Source organism: Rhinoraja longicauda, chromosome 21 (genome assembly GCF_053455715.1).
Source record: "Rhinoraja longicauda isolate Sanriku21f chromosome 21, sRhiLon1.1, whole genome shotgun sequence".
Lineage (NCBI taxonomy): Eukaryota > Metazoa > Chordata > Chondrichthyes > Rajiformes > Arhynchobatidae > Rhinoraja > Rhinoraja longicauda.
In genome coordinates this window covers 23,579,613-23,597,959 of record NC_135973.1, presented here as the reverse complement: position 1 = coordinate 23,597,959, position 18,347 = coordinate 23,579,613, and the positions used below count along the sequence as shown (strand labels likewise).

General features: G+C 47.3%; 1 protein-coding gene across 1 annotated transcript in view; it reads left to right on the top strand.

Annotated features, from left to right (window-relative positions):
* Positions 1-18,347, top strand: part of pkd1a (polycystic kidney disease 1a) — a 172,372-nt gene that overhangs the window by 117,254 nt on the left and 36,771 nt on the right. Inside the window, exons 27-32 of the mRNA XM_078418122.1 lie at positions 328-523; positions 4,519-4,689; positions 7,098-7,241; positions 8,870-9,080; positions 12,220-12,346; positions 18,091-18,204. Of these exons, the coding sequence (XP_078274248.1) occupies positions 328-523; positions 4,519-4,689; positions 7,098-7,241; positions 8,870-9,080; positions 12,220-12,346; positions 18,091-18,204 (963 nt within the window). The remainder of the gene's footprint in view (positions 1-327; positions 524-4,518; positions 4,690-7,097; positions 7,242-8,869; positions 9,081-12,219; positions 12,347-18,090; positions 18,205-18,347) is intronic.

The window sequence follows — 18,347 nt, the reverse complement described above, 5'->3', positions numbered from 1 at the left end:
TCTTTCTCATTCTCATCCTCCCTCTGTATGCCTCTCTCCCCTTCCCTCTCTCTTAAACTCTCCCTCCCTCTCTCCCTATGCCTCTTTCCTCTCCCTCTCTCTTTCTTTCCCCCTCTCCCTCCCTCCCAATGTCCTCTCTTTCCTCTCCATCTCTCTTTCCCCCTCTCTCACCCTCTTTTCCCTTCCCTCCCAATGCCTCTCTCCTTCCTCTCCATCTCTCTTTCCCCCTCTCGCTCCCTCTTTCCCCCTCCCTCCCTCCCTCCCTCCCTCCCTCCTTCCCAATGCCTCTCTTTTTCCTCTCCCTCTCTCTCCCATTATTCCCATCAGTCTGTGTCCATCATTAGGAACTACATTGTCCTCATTACCTGTGGCATCTGCTTTGTCATCTACGTCGTCTCAACTGTCATTGTGCGGAAGCTGGATTGGATTGACATTGGCCGGGTGGGAATCATCCCCCTCTGTGGAAAGGATGGATTCTACAAATACGAGATCCTGGTGAAGACGGGCTGGGGCCGAGGCTCAGGTGAGTGGTGTCGTGGTTCTCTCAGTGATTCACTCCGTCTGAATTGGTGCAACCGTAGTGCTGGACTTTAAGAAGGATCTTGAAACTCTAATCCATGCAAAGGCAGAGCATTTTCGGTTACAATGGGGACAAAGAACATAGAACAGTGCCGCACAGGAGCACGCCCTTCCACCCACAATGTCCAAGCCGAACCATGATGCCATGTTAGAATCAAAGAACTGCAGATACTGGTTTATACCAAAGATAGACACAAAGTGCCGGAGTAACTTAACCAGGTCAGGCAGCATCTCGAGAAAAAGGATGGAGGACGTTTCGGGTCGGGATTCTTCTTCAGACTTTGAGTCCACGCCGACCAGCGATCACCCGTGACCTAGCACTGTCCAACACACTCGCGGCCATTTACAGAAGCTAATTAACCTGCAAACCTGCACGGATTTTGGAATGTGAGTGGAGACCGGAGCACCCGGAGAAAACCCACGTGGTCACAGGGAGAACGTACAAACTCGGTACAGACAGCACCCGTAGTCGGGATCGAACCCCGGTCTCTGGCGCTATGAGGCGGCAACACTTCCGAAGAAAAGACTTCGAGGTTTCCCCCCTGAGTCTGCGGTGAAGCTAAACACACTCCACACTTGCACTAAGCCCATTAACATCCCATGTAAAAGTCCAGAACTATTATCGTTGGCATGAAGATGTGTAGCAGGTCACTGTACAATAACACAGTGCTGTTATTGTGCGTGGAGTCCGTTTGCGCCTTAATATCAGCCAACTTTTAAAAATAATCAAAATAAACTTTACTCACGATAAAAATTATATACAAGAAAAAATCTGTGTGAAATTCCTCTGCCAATCTCCATGGGTATATAAACATTCATTAGCGATATATTTGGGAGTGTTCCCAAAAACCATAACTATACCCGGCACCCTTGCCCCTCATGTGGCCCCCCGGGGTGATATCCCTTCCCCTGTTTGAGGGGCGTCTCCACCACACTCTGCCCCCCAATGTCCAGCAGCGGAAGGACCCTAGACTGTGGTCCTCCCCCACAGAGTCTTGGCGTTGGCTCCACCGAGCTTCAGTGCGTCCCTCAGCACGTACTCCTGCAGTCTGGAGCGGGCCGGTCGGCAACATTCCCCGACGGACATCTCACTCTGCTGGGAGACCAACAAGGTTCGGGCCGACCAAAGAGCGTCTTTCACCCAGTTGATGACCTTCCAGCGGCACTTGATCTCCGTCTGTGAATGTGTCCCTGGGAACTGTCCATAATACCAGCCAACTTGTATCCTTGCCACTGAGGATAAGGCATTTCACGCCACTTATCCATACTTCCAAAGGGTCGTGACATTCTAGCTGGCTACTAGTGGTGATGTTCTGGCTTTCGAAACTGTTAATCATAAAAGTGCTATGATCCCCTTTGAAATGAATGATTCATTTTTTAATTTTGTTTAGATAAGAAATAGATGTGGAAGTTTGGTTACATTGTGCAGTTTCTTCCAACACAGGAAATGAATTGCACTGAGACACAAGAAACTGCAGATGTTGGTTTACAAAGCAAAGACACAGAGTGCTGGAGTAACTCAGCGGGTCAGGCAACATCTCTGGAGACACATGGATAGGTGACATTTCGGGTCTGAAGAAGGGTCCCAAGCTGAAACGTCAACTGTCCCTGTTCTCCAGAGATGCTGCCTGACCCACTGAATTACTCCAGCACTTTGTGTCTTTGAAATGAATTGCATCTCCATAGCTCCTAATTTTAGATTTAGATTTTTAGATTTAAAGATACAGCGCAGAAACAGGCCCTTCGGCCCAACGGGTCCGCACCGCCCAGCGATCCCCGCACACTAACACTATCCTACACCCACTAGGGACAATTTTTACATTGCACAGCCAATTAACCTACATGCCTGTACGTCTTTGGAGTGTGGGAGGAAACCGAAGATCTCGGAGAAAACCTACGCAGGTCACGGGGAGAACGTACAAACTCCATACAGACGGCGCCCGTAGTCAGGATCGAACCTGAGTCTCCGGCGCTGCATTCGCTGTAAGGCAGCAATTCTACCGCTGCGCCACCGTATATAATTTGCTTATATATTATACAAACGTTAGGTTTAGGGTTAGGTTTATTATTGTCACACATGTGAAGCTAAAGAAAGGGATAAAGGTGGAAGGGGATGGAGGGAGTTGTAAGGAGGTACAGTGCAAAGCTTTGTTTTGCATGCTATCCAAACAGATCAGATACACCATACATAGATACAATCAGTTCAAACTCAAGTAGTGGCGCAGTGGTGGAGTTGCTGCCTTCTAGTGCCAGCAACCCGGGTTCGATCCTGGCTGCGGGTGATATCTGTACAGAGTTTGTACGTTCTCCCCATAACCACGTGAGTTTTCTCCGGGAGCTCCGGTTTCCTCCCACATTCCAGGTTTGTAGGTTAATTGGCTGTAAATTGTCCCTAATGTGTAGGATAGAACTGGTGTACAGATGATCACTGGTCAGTACGGACTCGGCGGGCTGAAGGGCCTGTTGTTATCAGACAAATATAAAATTAGTCTGTTTACGTGCAAGCATAAAATGTATTAAATCTGAACCATTGAGCTTTCACAGCTGGCTTCCATTCACAAACTTTGGTTTCTCATTCTAACTTCATGAATTGGATGGTCAGACCAATATTTACCAGTCATCAGCAAAGCACAAAGTGCTTGGAGTAACTCAGCGGGCAAGCAGTATCTGTGGAGAGAATGGACAGATGACGTATCAGGTCAGGACCCTTCTTCAGACTGATTGTAGTTGGGGAGGAGGTGGGGAGAAACCTGGAGAAGGAAGATGTGGGCTGGCCAAAGTCCTATAAGTGATAGGTGGAAACAAGGAAGGGATCCGACCCGAAACATCACCGATCCATGTTCTCCAAGGATGTTGCCTGATCCGCTGAGTTACTCCGTCATTTGTGTTTCTTTTTAAGTGATAGGTGGATACAGGTGAGGCAGGTGGATACAGGTTGGATTGGCAGATGGGTGAACAAAGGCTAGAGATAAAGAAGGAGACACTCGGGTGTTAGATAAGTAGAGAAGAGGAGTGAAATGTGAAGCTGAAGGAAGGGATATAGGTGGAAGGGGATGGAGGGAGTTGTAAGGAGGTAGGTTGTCACTCTTACATATTTAGTACAGATGACACTTAACTACTTGACTCTTGACTCTTGATGGAAGAGGATTAACTCGTGGCACAGGTAGTAGAGCTGCTGCCTTACAGCCGCTGAAACCTGGGTTCATTCCCGACCGTGGAAGTTGTCTGTGTGTAGAGTTTGCATGTTCTTCCTGTGACCGCGTGGGTTTCCTCCAGGTGCTCTGGTTTCCTTCCACACCCCAAAGACGTGTGGGTTTGTAGGTGAATTGACCCTCGGTAAATTCCCACTTGTTATGTGAGAGAATGGGAGAATCTGGGGGGAGTTAGTGAGAATGTGTATAGTTTAGTTTAGTTGAGTTTAGTTGAGTTTAGTTTAGATTAGATTTGATTTATTGTCACGTGTACCACTCTACAGAAAGTTAAACTGGATTAGATTAGTGTGGAAGTAATGTAAATGGGTGATTGATAGTCCGTGCGGATTCAATGAGCTGAAGGGCCTGTTTCAGTGCCACATCTCTCTATAGCTATACCCAGAATTCTCATGCAACCAGCGAACTGTTCTAAGAATATTAAGCAAAGACATGCAGGTTTGTAGGTGAATTGGCCTGTCAATTGCCCCCAGTTTGCAGGGATTGAATGAGAAAGTGGGATAGCATAGAACTAGCATGAACGGTTGATCAATGGTTGGCATGGACACGGTGGGCTGAAGATCCTTTATCTCCAATCTAAAACTATTATATAATCTGCTTGACCAGTTTGTTTGCACTACAAGAGGCCTGATCGATATAACTAACCGGTTGGTTCCAGCGGTGAATCAGGTCAAGCAGCCCATTTCCATGCCGTATCTCTGAACTAAACTCTACTTGTGCAAACCCACAGGTACTTCCTCACACGTGGGAATCAACCTGTGTGGCAGAGAGGACAAGAGCGGCCACAGACACTTGGATAACGAGGACGCCTTTCACAGGAACAGTGTGGACATATTCCAGATTGCGACCGACAACAGCCTGGGCAACATTTGGAAGATCCATGTCTGGCACGATAACAAAGGTTGGTTAAAGATCCTCGTTTTTTTGACAAGTGTTGTATCAATACAGTAAGCCCTTATTATTATGGACCTCTTTATAACGGATTTTGGTTATACCGACCTTCACCGCCGGGCTGGGCTGCCGACACTATCCCTGGCCTGCACTGCCTCCCCAGCCAGGTTGTGTCTGCCACTGTCACCACCGCTACCGACCCTTCCCTGCACTCCATCCGCCCGTGGAACGCGACCATTGACTCCGCCGGTCCTCGCCTCTCCCCTGCCCACCGGGGCCGTCAACTCACCTGGACTCCGGGCCCAGTTTGGTTTCGTTTAGTTTGGAGATACAACGTGGAAACAGGCCCTTTACACCACTGGGTCCACACCAACCGACGACCCCTACACACACGCACTACCCTACACGCACTAGGGACAATTTACAGTCTTCACCGAAACCAACTAGCCGAAAAACCTGTACATCTTTTGATTGTGGGAGGAAACCGGAGCACACGGAGAAAACCCACACGGTCATGGGGAGAACGTACAAATTCCATACAGACTGCACCCATAGTCAGTATCGAACACGGGGTCTCTGGCGCTGTAAGACAGCAACTCTACCACTGTGAAGCCCAGTTCCAGACCGAGCGTCTGAAGAAGGATCTCGACCCCATAAGTCAGCTATCCATGTTCTCCAGAGATGCTGCCTGACCTGCTGAGTTACTCCAGCACTTTGTAACCAGCATCTGCAGTTCCTTGTTTCTACTACTTATCCAATGATATTCTATTGCTCAGTAATCCCTTACTCGTTTCTAATGGACAATTGGCAATAACGGACCATCCCATCCCCCCCTCCCCCCCCCCCCTCTCATGGTCCATTATAATGGGGCTTTACTGTATTCAAACCACCGTGCACAATGTATCAGAAACACATAGCACTTCACAGGCTAAAGTGTATAGTCCTTTATGTGCTGAAAATTCTCAGCAGGTCAGGCAATGTCAAGTTCATTGTCATTTGTGCAGATTGGGCCGTAGACCAAATGCAGGCAAATAGGACTAGCCCAAAATGCCAACTTGGTTGGCATGGACAAGATGGGCCGAAGGGCCTGTTTCCGCGCTGTATAACTTTATAACACTATTGTGAGGAACAGCTACAATGGAAATCTTGCTTGCAGAAGTATCGCACACACTCATAGACTCAGACACAACACATAAACATAAATCATACATGAATTACATATCAATTCTGCAAGACAGAGAAAAGACAAGATATTAATTTGCAAAAAAAACATGATATTAGTGCAAAACATAATTAGAAAGAAATTGTGGAGTTCTCATTGCCACCAGGGAAAGGGCTGTCTTCAGAGGAAAGGGTATCCAAGAGCTTTAGGTGCTTGTGCTCCCTAACACGCGAACAGCACGGGCGGCACAGTGGCGTGGCTGGTAGAGCCGCTGCCACACAGCGCCAGAGACCCAGGTTCGATCCCGACCTCGGGTGCTGACTGTGTGGAGTTTGCGCTTTCACCCTGTGACCGGGTGCTCCGGTTTCCTCCCACATCCCAAAGACTTGCGGAGTGGTGAATCTGTGGAATTCTCTGCCACAGAAGGTAGTTGAGGCCAGTTCATTGGCTATATTTAAGAGGGAGTTAGATGTGGCCCTTGTGGCTAAAGGGATCAGGGGGTATGGAGAGAAGGCAGGTACAGGTTACTGAGTTGGATGATCAGCCATGATCATATTGAATGGCGGTGCAGGCTCGAAGGGCCGAATGGCCTACTCCTGCACCTATTTTCTATGTTTCTATGCTTCTATGATTTCTAGGTTAATTAACCTCTTTAAATTGCCTTCTAGTTTGCAGTGAGTGGATGCAAAAGTGGGATAACATAGAACTGGTGTGGACAAGCAATATTTATGGTCTGGATAGAGCGGCTGTGGAGGGGATGTTTCCACTAGTGGGACAGTCGAGGACCAGAAGTCATAGCCTCAGAATAAAAGAACATACTTTTAGAAAGATGAGGAGGGATTTCTTTAGTCGGAGGGTGGTGAATTTGTGGAATTCATTGCCACAGAAGGCTGTGGAGGCCAAGTCAATGGGTATTTTTAATGCAGAGATTGACAGATTCTTGATCAGTATGGGTGTTAGGGGATTATGGGGCGAAGGCAGGAAAATGGGGTTGAGAAAGAAAGATGGAGCAGCCATGATTGAATGGTGGAGCAGGCTCGATGGGCCAAATGGCCTAATTCAGCTCATAACATGAAGTTATGAACTTATCTCTTAATCATTATTTATGAAGTGGATGAATTTGTTGTTATCACAATGCTGTGCATTGGAGGACTTGAAAGGATGTGCCACTAGTTATACAAATTCACACCTGTCATGTTTAGTTCACCTGGGATGGAGGATCATTGTGGTGACTGTCCCTCATGTTATCTCAATAGGCCTCACCCCTTCCTGGTACCTGCAACACGTCATCATCAAAGATCTTCAGACTAACAACGTCTATTACTTTCTGGTGGATGACTGGTTGGCTGTGGACAAGGATGGGATCGAGGGCCTAGTGGAAAAGGAGGTCCTTGCTGCAAGTAAGTCCATCAGTCGGGACGGGTGGAAGATACAGGCGCCACCATCTCTCAGGTGGAGACCCATGTGCAGACGCAGCTGACGAAGGTCTTCCAGACATACTACAGGCCCGCCTCAAACATTCTGGCAACTGGTGGTCCGGCACCTCCTTTAATCCGGACAAAATTACGAGAGCGCACTTGAAATCCCCCACCGGAAGTCCCCCGCGGACATATGGCACTCAGGCCCGGTGAGGCGGCCGATCCCGACCTCATCGGGACTTCTGTGGCCGATCGACGGGTCGAGTTTACCCCCTGTGGCCAGGGCTCTGGAAGTGCCAGGCCTAGCCAGAGCCGGCAAATCCATTCCCATAGCCAACTTCCGAGGCCAACTTTACAGGCCGGTATCTCAGCCCCTCGGCGGCCTAGGTGAAGCGTTCTGGTAGCGTTGGACTCCGTGACCATGGCCTCTGTTGATCTGGCAAAACGGATGATTCAGAAAGGAAGATAGACACAAAATGCCGGAGTAACTCACTGGGACAGGCAGCCTGTCCCGAGGAGCTACTCCGACATTTTGTGTATATCTTAGGTTTAAACCAGCACCTTCCTAAATAATTCAGGGAGGTTCTGGAAGCAAGGATGCCGTAAAACTGGTCGTGGGCCTGTAACAGTAAGAGACTATTCAGCCCCTTGACTTGGTTCTCCGTTCAGTTAGGTCATGTTTAATCTTTGTCTTAGTTCCACCTGTGTGCTTTGGTTCCATGACCATTACTCTACTTGTCCAACAATAACCTCAGCAGGAATCATAAATTCACAAGACAATCCAAGTCTATTCAATCTCTTCCTGTACCTGAAACCCTCTAACCAAGGCCAACGTTTTAACTCCTCTTCCCATTCCCATACTGACCTTTCTGTCCAGGGCCTCTTCCATTGTCAAAGTGAGGCCAAATACACCTCATATTCTGCTTATAACGAATATTGATTTCTCTTCATTTCATGTAACCCTTGAGTTCCCTCTCTCCCCGCCCCTCCCCCACTCTAGTCATCCTGCCAGTTCCACTGTTCGCATCCATATATCCCTTCACCTCTTCCACGGCCAGCAATGAACCATTGTGGACTCCACCTTTCCTTGGTCGTAGGTGCCGACTCTGATTTGCTCTGAACCTTTTCATACCTCTAGTTTTTCTCTCCCCTGACTCTCAGTCTGAAGAAGGGTTTCGACCCAAAACGTCACCTATTCGTTTTCGCCAGAGATGCTGCCTGACCCGCTGAGTTCCTCCAAAAGTTTGTGTCTATCTACAGCATTCTTGGTAAACCTCCTCTGCGCCATCTCCAAAGCCTCCTCATCATTCCTGTTACGATGCGACTAGGAACAGCGCAAAATACTGCAAATGTGATCCAAGCATAGTCCTATAAAGCTGCATCATGATTTCCTGATTTGAATGATATAACAGTGCTTTCTGCCCGAGAAATGGGCGGAGATGCAATGTGAATCATTGTAACGCCAGCCCCAAGAATCATTCCAGAACTACCAACTGGTGAGATGCAGGTAGTTCTGATTGCCGCAAGGATGTTGCATGGGAGGTTTTCTCCCTTTCTAATCCCATCTCCGTGTTCTTTGTCCTCCTCCCGATCCCACTTTCCCTGCGCAGGCGAGTCGAAACTGAGGGACTTTTCCCGCATCTTCACGGCGGAAATCCAGAGAGGATTCTCGGAAGGACACATCTGGCTCTCGATCTGCGACCGACCGCCCAGGAGTTGCTTCACCAGAGTCCAGAGAGTCACCTGTTGCCTTGTCCTCGTGTACCTCTGCTTCTGCGCCAGTGTGGTGTGGTACGGGGTTATAAATGACAGAAGCATAAGGTACACTTCTCCCTCCATTTTAGTCAACGCTCCTCCCCACATGGGTCTACGTGGTGGTGCTGGACTGTGCCTTTGTGACTACTTTTGCTTAGCCTTTCATGGTATGGAAACAGGCTATTCTACCCATCAGGTCCAATGGAACCCCATTTGTATTAGATCATAAGACGTAGGAGGAGAATTAGGCCATTCAACCCATCTAGTCCACTCCGTCATTCAATCATGTCTGATCTATCTTTCCCTCTCAACCTCATTCTCCTGCCTTCTCCACATAATCTTTACTAATCAAGTTCACAAGTTATAGTAGAATTAGGTTATTCGGCCCATCGAGTCTTCTCCGCCATTCAATCATGGCTGATCTCTACATCCAAATGCCATTTTCCTGCCTTCTCCCCATAACCCTTGACACCCATTCTAATCAAGAATTTGTCTATCGCTGAATATTAAAAATATCCACTGACTTGGCCTCCACAACCCTCTGTAGCAACGAGTGCCACACATTAACTACCCTCTGACAAAAGAAGTTCCTCCTCACCTCCAGTCTAAAAGAGCGCCCTTTAATCAAGAACCTGTCAATCTCCAGACCATAAAACATGGCAGCAGAATTAGGCCATTCAGCCCATCGATTCAACTCCACCATTCAATTGCGGCTGATCTATTTTTCCTCTCAACCTCATTCTCCTGCCTTCTCCACATGACCTTTGGCACCCTTCCTAATCCTGTTAATGTCCGCCTTAACAATACCCAATGATTTGGCCTCCACCGCTATCTGTGGCAATGAATTCCACCAATTCGACACCCTCTGGCGAAAGAAATGAATCCCCACTTGTTGACCTCTTTAAAGAGCATAAAGAGATTGGCACAGTGCAAGGCAAATCTACCTTCATGGGCAAATTAGTCACCCTGCAGGGCGTTTAAAGTAAGTTCTAATATGAATAAGAATCAATCTGGTCTTTTGAGGGACCAATCTTGTGCGGATCTTGCTTGAGTTTAGTTTATTGTCAAGTGTACCGAGGTATGGTGAAAAGCTTTTGTTGCGTGCTAACCAGTCAGCTGTAAGACAATGCATGTTTACAATCGAGCCGTCCACAGCGTACAACTACCATACATGATAAATGCAATAACGTGAATAATGTTTAATGCAAGATAAAACCAGTAAAGTCCAATCAAAGATAGTCCGAGGGTCTCCAATGAGGTGGATAGTACGTCAGGGCTGCAGATAGACACAAAATGCTGGAGTAACTCAGCGAGACAGGCAGCATCTCTGGACAGAAGGAATGGGGAGACCCGAAACGTCACCCATACCTTCTATCCCGAGAGGTTGCCTGTCCTGCTGATTTACTCCAGCATTTTGTGTCTATCTTCAGTGTAAACCAGCATCTGCGGTTCCTTTCTACACACGTCAGGACTGCTCTCTAGTTGTTATAAGGATCATTTCCAGATCATTCCACCAGGAGGAAACATAGATTCAATGGGCCGAATGGTCTCCTGAGTGATATTGTGTGATTGTACGGAGACTCTTTCCTTCAGTCTTCTTGTAACACACGGGAACCTCATGAACCAATAATCTGGATTCATTCCAGGATGCTCACTGCTAAAGTGAGACTTCTAACCAGCATGAGTGTTTTCATAAAGTTGAAAGTTCCTCCTTCTAAACGTACTCTTTTAAACAAAAAAATTCCAATGCAGTTACTCTCGCTTTACAGTCGACATAACTGGGCCAAACGAGAGGGATGTGAAAACTGTTCCACTCAATATACTGTGTGGGATTTTGGCAGGGATGTGAAGAAAACAGTGAAAGCCAATTGCTTCATTAACGACCGTCTGGATTTAACATGTAAACGGACCCTTGGAAATGTATCGCACAGGAGCAGGCCATTTGGCCCATCGTGTTTCCCCTGGTTGAAGACAGGTTGTCCAGCCTAATCCTGCAAATCAAGCTCTCTAGGTGGTTCTAGTTATCCGGGCACCTTTTTAAACCACTGAGGATTTCTGTCCCTTCTCTTACAGACCCCTGCCCCTCTTCCGCCTTGTATGTTAAAGATATTTATTCACAAAATGCTGGAGTAACTCAGCAGGTCAGGCAGCATCTCGGGAGAGAAGGAATGGGTGACGAAACCCATTTAGAACGGAGATGAGGAAGAACTTTTTCAGTCAGAGGGTGGTGAAGGTGTGGAATTCTCTGCCTCAGAAGGCAGTGGAGGCCAGTTCGTTGGATGCTTTCAAGAGAGAGCTGGATAGAGCTCTTAAGGATAGCGGAGTGAGGGGGTATGGGGAGAAGGCAGGAACGGGGTACTGATTGAGAGTGATCAGCCATGATCGCATTGAATGGCGGTGCTGGCTCGAAGGGCTGAATGGCTTACTCCTGCACCTATTGTCTATTGTCTATTGAAACGTCACCCATTCCTTCTCTCCCAAGATGCTGCCTGACCTGCTGAGTTACTCCAGCATTTTGTGAATAAATACCTTCGATTTGTACCAGCATCTGCAGTTATCTTCTTATACTACTTGTATGTTAAAGAAATATCCTCTTCCCTTCCCCCCTCCAAACTTTATACTGGGCACCTTAAATCTGTGTACCCTAATTAGTTTTTATCATTGATGGGTTAATGGGAGTTGCTATTCAACACGTCCAATAGTTCAATGGTTCCTTATTATCTCGTGTACCAAGGTACACTGTTATTCATTTTTTTGCATACAGATCAGGAAGACTATTGCCATACATGGTACAATACACAGTTAAGCACCTAATGCATGGAATCAGCCCACTGTGTCTATTTGCAATAGTCGCCAGGTATTGGTCACAGCAGAGAGAACATGTCCTTAGGCTTGTCGGACGGTGGTAACTGGAGGGAGCCACTGGAGACAGCGGACGCGAGGATCAAGGGCCGGTAGGAGGGTGAACAACAGAGGAACTTAGGTTTTTGGGCCGAGCCGGTCAAGGGAGACGGAGGAAGGCCCTGCAGGAGCCTGGGGCTTACCTGGATCGGGAGCCGCTCCAGTAGAGCGAGCGTGCGGGCAGACCAGACTTTGGACTTTGGAAATGGCGCCAAAACATGGTGGATGTGTGAATGTGCAGAAAGAAGTTCTCTATCTGATTGTCAAACATGAATATAACTTTTCTTTTGGATTTTTCTCACAGTGACCTGCCAGTTTCAGCGCGGGTGCCTCTGAGCGGAGAGAGTGTGGCTGCTGGTGTTGTCTCCTGCATAATCATCTACCCCATCTATCTAATCATCATTCTGCTCTTCCGCAAATCTCGGAGCCGGGTAAGCTCAGACATCCCCCACATCTGGAAATAAATTCTTTCCCTGTGTGAAATGAATATTTATCTCTTTCTTTAAAAGTTTAGAATTCTTCTCCCACTTTGCCGAACAACAAAATAAATTTGATTCTGTTCATGAAATAACTGAATAAATCTTCATAGAAAGAGAGAGAGAGAGAGGACAGAGGGAGAGAGAGAGGGAGGGAGAGAAGGAGGGAGAGGGAGAGATGGAGGGGGGAGAGGAGGGGAAAGGAAGGGAGAGCGAGAGAGAGAGAGGGCACAGAAAGAGGGCACAGAGAAACTGATCCATTGAGTCTAAATCTACTATCAACTACACATTCACATTAATCATACATTAATCTTATTTTTAATTCACCCCACATTCTCAGAAACTTCTTCCAGCTTCCAGCACTTACCTACAGAATTGGGACAATTTGCCGTGATCAATTAACCTACCAACCTGCAAGTATTTGAGATGCAGGAGGATACCCAGGCGGTCACAAGGAGTGAAAGGGAAAGTGCAATAGCATAGAACTAGCGTGAATGGGTGATTGATGGTCAGTGTGGACTCGATGGGCTGATGGGTCTGTTTCCCTGCTGTATCTCAAAACGAAACTAAATGTTGGAGAGGTAGAATGATGTTAATGGGATTGTTTTGCATGGACCCAATGGGCCAAATGGTCTCCTCTTGTGTCATAGTAAGTCAGGGCATTCTCACTCACAGGACTAACTGTGTCAAACAATAATGCTGTATGTCTTATCCTTCTTTCCAAACACAACCGATTTTCTGAATCACAACATAATGCATAGCAGCTTAATCATGGTGGATTTAATATCATCTACCGGGAACTTGTTCTTAGATACACAAAGAACTGGAGTAATTCATGGGGTCAGGCAACATCTCTGAGAACATGCATGGGTGAAGTTTTGGGCCAGGATCCTTCTTCAGACATTGTAGAAGGAGGGAAAAGGTGGAAAAGGGGTCAGAAAGGGACAAAGCTTGGTAAGGGATAGGTGGAAATAGATACATAGAGCTGGACTAACTCAACGGGTTCAACAGCATCTCTGGAGAACATGGATAGGAGACTTTTCGGGTCAGGACCCTTCTACAGACTGCAGAAACCACAGAGGGGAGCAGTGAGAGAGGGTCTCACAGAAAGAGGAGAACGTCTTCATAGTTGGCATACCTTGAGGTGATAGACAATAGACAATAGACAATAGGTGCAGGTGATAGACAATAGACAATAGACAATAGGTGCAGGAGGAGGCCATTTGGCCCTTCAAGCCAGCACTGCCATTCAATGTGATCATGGCAGTTCTCTCTTGAATGCATTCAGAGAATTGGCCTCCACTGCCTTCTGAGGCAGAGAATTCCACAGATTCACAACTCTATGACTGAAAAAGTTTTTTCTCATCTCAGTTCTAAATGGCCTACCCTTTATTCTTAAACTGTGGCCCCTTGTTCTGGACTCCCCCAACATTGGGAACATGTTTCCTGCCTCTAACTTGTCCAACCCCTTAATAATCTTATACGTTTCGATAAGATCTCCTCTCATCCTTCTAAATTCCAGTGTATACAAGCCTAGTCGCTCCAGTCTTTCAACATATGATAGTCCCGCCATTCCGGGAATTAACCTAGTAAACCTACGCTGCATGCCCTCAATAGCAAGAATATCCTTCCTCAAATTTGGAGACCAAAACTACACACAGTACTCCAGGTGCTGTCTCATTAGGGCCCAGTACAACTGCAAAAGGACCTCTTTGCTCCTATACTCAACTCCTCTTGTTATGAAGGTCAACATTCCATTGGCTTTCTTCACTGCCTGCTGTACCTGCATGCTTCCTTTCAGTGACTGATGCACTAGGACACCCAGATCTCGGTGTACGTCCCCTGTTCCTAACTTGATCGCAGTGGGACAGTGGTAAGTGGATACCAGTGAGAGATGGGGGAGGGGGGCGTGATTGCCAGATGGGTAGACAAAGTCTAGAGAAGAAAAGACAAAAAGGGTGACAAAAGAGGACTAAAAGAGAAGGAGATAAAATGGTGTTGATAAGGAGAGAACTGTAAAGCTGGAGGGAGGGATATCAGTGGGTCCGGCAGCATCTCTGAAGGGAATGGTGAATGGGTCCCAATGGCGGAGGAAGGCTCCATTCTGGTTCATCAAAGGGTGGACAGAACAGATATTACGAAGAAAAATTTACAAGTAGAAAAGGTTGGAGACTTGCCACCCTGAATAACTAAAACCCGTGAGTTATTCTGGTCAAGACCTGTCCGGGACGTCGTGAACCAGAAATCCTTATTTTGAGCTATTTCTTTTCTATGAAACCTCAAGAAGATACCCAAGATTCAGACTTTAGAGTCTTTAGACTTTGGAGACACAGCAGGGAAGCAGGCCCTTAGAGAACCCACTGGAGTCCGTGCAGACCAGCCATCACCCCGTACGCTAACACTATCCTACACATTAAGGACAATTTGCAGACGCCAATGAACCTACAAACCTGCACGACTTTGGAGTGGGGGAGGAACCCAGAGAAAACCCACGCGGTCACGGGGAGAATGTACAAACCCCACAGGCAGCACCCTTAGTCAGGATCGAACCTGGGTCTCTGGTGCTGTGAGGCCGCAACTCTACCGCTGCACCACCGTGTCACCAGAGTGTTCATCATACCACCATTGAGGAGTATGTTTCTAATTTCTCCTTCTTCAATTTAAGATAATCCATACATCTTTTCCCCTGGTGTTAGTGCCCCTCTGGTCCAGAATGTGGCTCATAAGATTAGTTCAATAATATATCTGTGAAGTGAGATGGGACATTTTGCTTCTTAAGAGTGATATGTACATATAAGCTGTTATTAGTGAAGAATGATTGAAGGGTAGAGCCTTCCAACTAATACCACACCCCTGCTCTTTTCCCATAGCCCTGTAAATATTTCCTCTTCAAGTATTTATCCACTTCTCCTTTGAATCCAATTTTCTTTTCCAACGCCCATTCTCTGGCAATGTGTTCCAAAGATAACAACTCCCTGAATTAAAATTATTCTTTCCCCCGTCGCACCTCTGGTGCTTTTGCCAATGGCTTTAGGTCTGAGTCCTCCCGTTCCTGATCTGTCTTCAGTCTTCAGAGGGACATGTGAGCTTGTGGCAAAGCCTTAGCTTAATGGAGACAGTCTCAGCAAATCCTTCGTGTCTGGTGTCACCTCCCTGAGTAACTAATACAAACCTACAGTTTTTTACAAAGAACTTTATTTTGCTAAACAGTCATAAGTTCATAAGTCATAGGAGCGGAATTAGGCCATTTAGTTCATCGAGTCTACGCCGCCATTCAATCATGGCTGATCTCTCTTTTCCTCTCAACCCCATTCTTCTGGCTTCTCCCCAGAACCTCTGACACTTGTACTAATCAAGAATCTATCTAGCTCCAGATCATGTCTTAGGAGCAGGATTAGGCCATTCAGCCCATCGAGTCTACTTCGCCATTCAATCATGGGTGATCTATCTTTCCCTCTCTACCCCATTTTCCTGCCTTCTCCTCGTAACGCCACCCTTACTAATCTGTTAATCTCCACCTTAAAAAACCCCAATGACTTGGCCTTCACAGCCACCTGCGGATGTCACAGGGAGAATAGAACATAGAACATAGAACAGGGCGGTACAGTGCCGCAGCGGTAGAGTTGCTGCCTCACAGCGCTCACAGCGCCAGAGACCCGGGTTCGATCCTGGCAACGGATGCTTGTCTGTACGGAGTTTGTATGTTATCCCTGTGAACTGCATGGGTTTTCTCTGAGGACTTCGGTTTCCTCCCACCCTCCAGACAGACAGGTTTGTGGGTTAACTGAATTGGTATAAATGTAAAAATTGTCCCTAGTGTAGGATAGCGTTAATGTGCGAGGATCGCTGGTCAGTGCAGAATCGGTGCGCGGAAGGGCCTGTTTCCGCGCTGCATTTCTAAACTAAACTAAATTAAACAGAACAGCACAGGAATGGTATGGCACAGGAAACGTACACCACTATGTCCATGCCGAACATCGAGCCATGATAAACTAATCACATCTGCCTGCACATTATCCATGTCCCCACATTACCTGCATAACCATGTCCCTATCTAAAAACCCACGTAAACACCACCATCGTATCTGCTTCCATCACAACTCTTGGCAGCGCATTCCTGCCACCTGCCACCCTCTCTGTTTATAAATATCCCCTGCACGTCCACATTGAAATTTGCCCATCTTAGCCCAAACCTATGCCCATTAGTCTTTGACATTTCCACCGAACACAGAAATACGGAGAAAAATGAAGAAACCATAGCATCGATTCTGAAACAACGTTAAAAAAGAGCTTTATTATTGAGCATGCAAATGGTTTATATGTTGCTCTGGCAATAAAATGTGACAGTAAATTTGTAAACAGACAGAGTGCTTTCTCTAATGTAATAAAATGGAACTGCAGATGCTGGTTTATACCAAAGATAGCCACAAAAAGCTGCAGTAACACAACAGGTCAGGCAGCACCTCTGGAGAAAATGGAAAGGTGGCTTTTCGGGTCAGGACCATTCTACAGACTGATTGTGGGGGGGGGGGGGGGGGTGGTTTGGGAGGGGAAGACTGGAATTTAGAAGGATGAGAGGGGATCTTATCGAAACATATAAGATTATTAAGGGGTTGGACAAGTTAGAGGCAGGAAACATGTTCCCAATGTTGGGGGAGTCCAGAACCAGGAGCCACAGTTTAAGAATAAGGGGTAGGCCATTTAGAACGGAGATGAGGAAAAACTTTTTCAGTCAGAGAGTTGTAAATCTGTGGAATTCTCTGCCTCAGAAGGCAGTGGAGGCCAATTCTCTGAATGCATTCAAGAGAGAGCTGGATAGAGCTCTTAAGGATAGCGGAGTCGGGGGGTATGGGGAGAAGGCAGGAACGGGGTACTGGTTGAGAATGATCAGCCATGATCACATTGAATGGTGGTGCTGGCTCGAAGGGCTGAATGACCTCCTCCTGCACCTATTGTCTATTGTCTATTGTCTACTGTCTATTGACTGGAAGCAAGAAAAGACCAGGACAAACGTGGACCAGCAACAGATGACCTCAGGCAGGGAGGTTCCCTGCCGGGCTGCCTGTAGGCTAGGGATGGTGTGATCCCGAGAGGGATACATCATTGCGAACTGTGGAATGGGTTAATTAACTTTTTGCGGAGGAAGCAGGGCAAGGGGGCGGAAGAGCAAGGGGAGGGGGGAGGAGCGTGTTTGTAGAAGTTACCTAAAATTTGAGAAATCAACGGTCATACCGTTGGGCAGTAAGCTACACCCAAGCAAAATATGTGTTGCTGTTCCTCCAGTTTGTGTGTGGCCTCACTCATACAGTGGAGGAGGCCCAGGACAGAAAGGTCAGTGTGGGAATGGGAAGGGGAGTCAAAATGGTTAGCAACCGGGAGATCCAGTAGGCCTTGACGGATCGAAGGCAAGTGTTTAATAGCCTAACGGTGCTTTGAAAGAACCTGAACGTTACCGTTTTCAGGCTCCTGAACCTTAGTCCCCATTGCGGGAGTGAAATGAGTGTGGCCGGGGTGGTGTGGGACTCTGATGATGCTGGCTGCCTTTTTGAGGCAGTGACTCCTGTAGATCCCTTCGACGTGGGGAGGTCAGTACCCGTGATGGACAGGGCATTGTCCACCACTTTCTGCAATCTTCTTCCTTCAATCTTGTGAAGCATTTCTGGAAACTGCAAAACTTTCACAATTGTTCCTCACCGCAGGTTACGATGACGGACTCGGGTCTGCATGAATCGAATGTGCTGGAGATCGATGACTATGTCCATCCCTCCACGGCAGGCAGTTCTTTCCTGACCTTCGCGGACAACCTGGAGGAGGTGAGTGTGGGAGATGGGCGGGCACTGCGGTGAATGCCCACTGTCCCGGGACCTTAATCAGGCGATGCCAACCCCTAAGGCATGTGATAAGGTCATTAGGGATAGGAGTAGAATTAGACCATTCGGCCCATCAAGTCCACTCC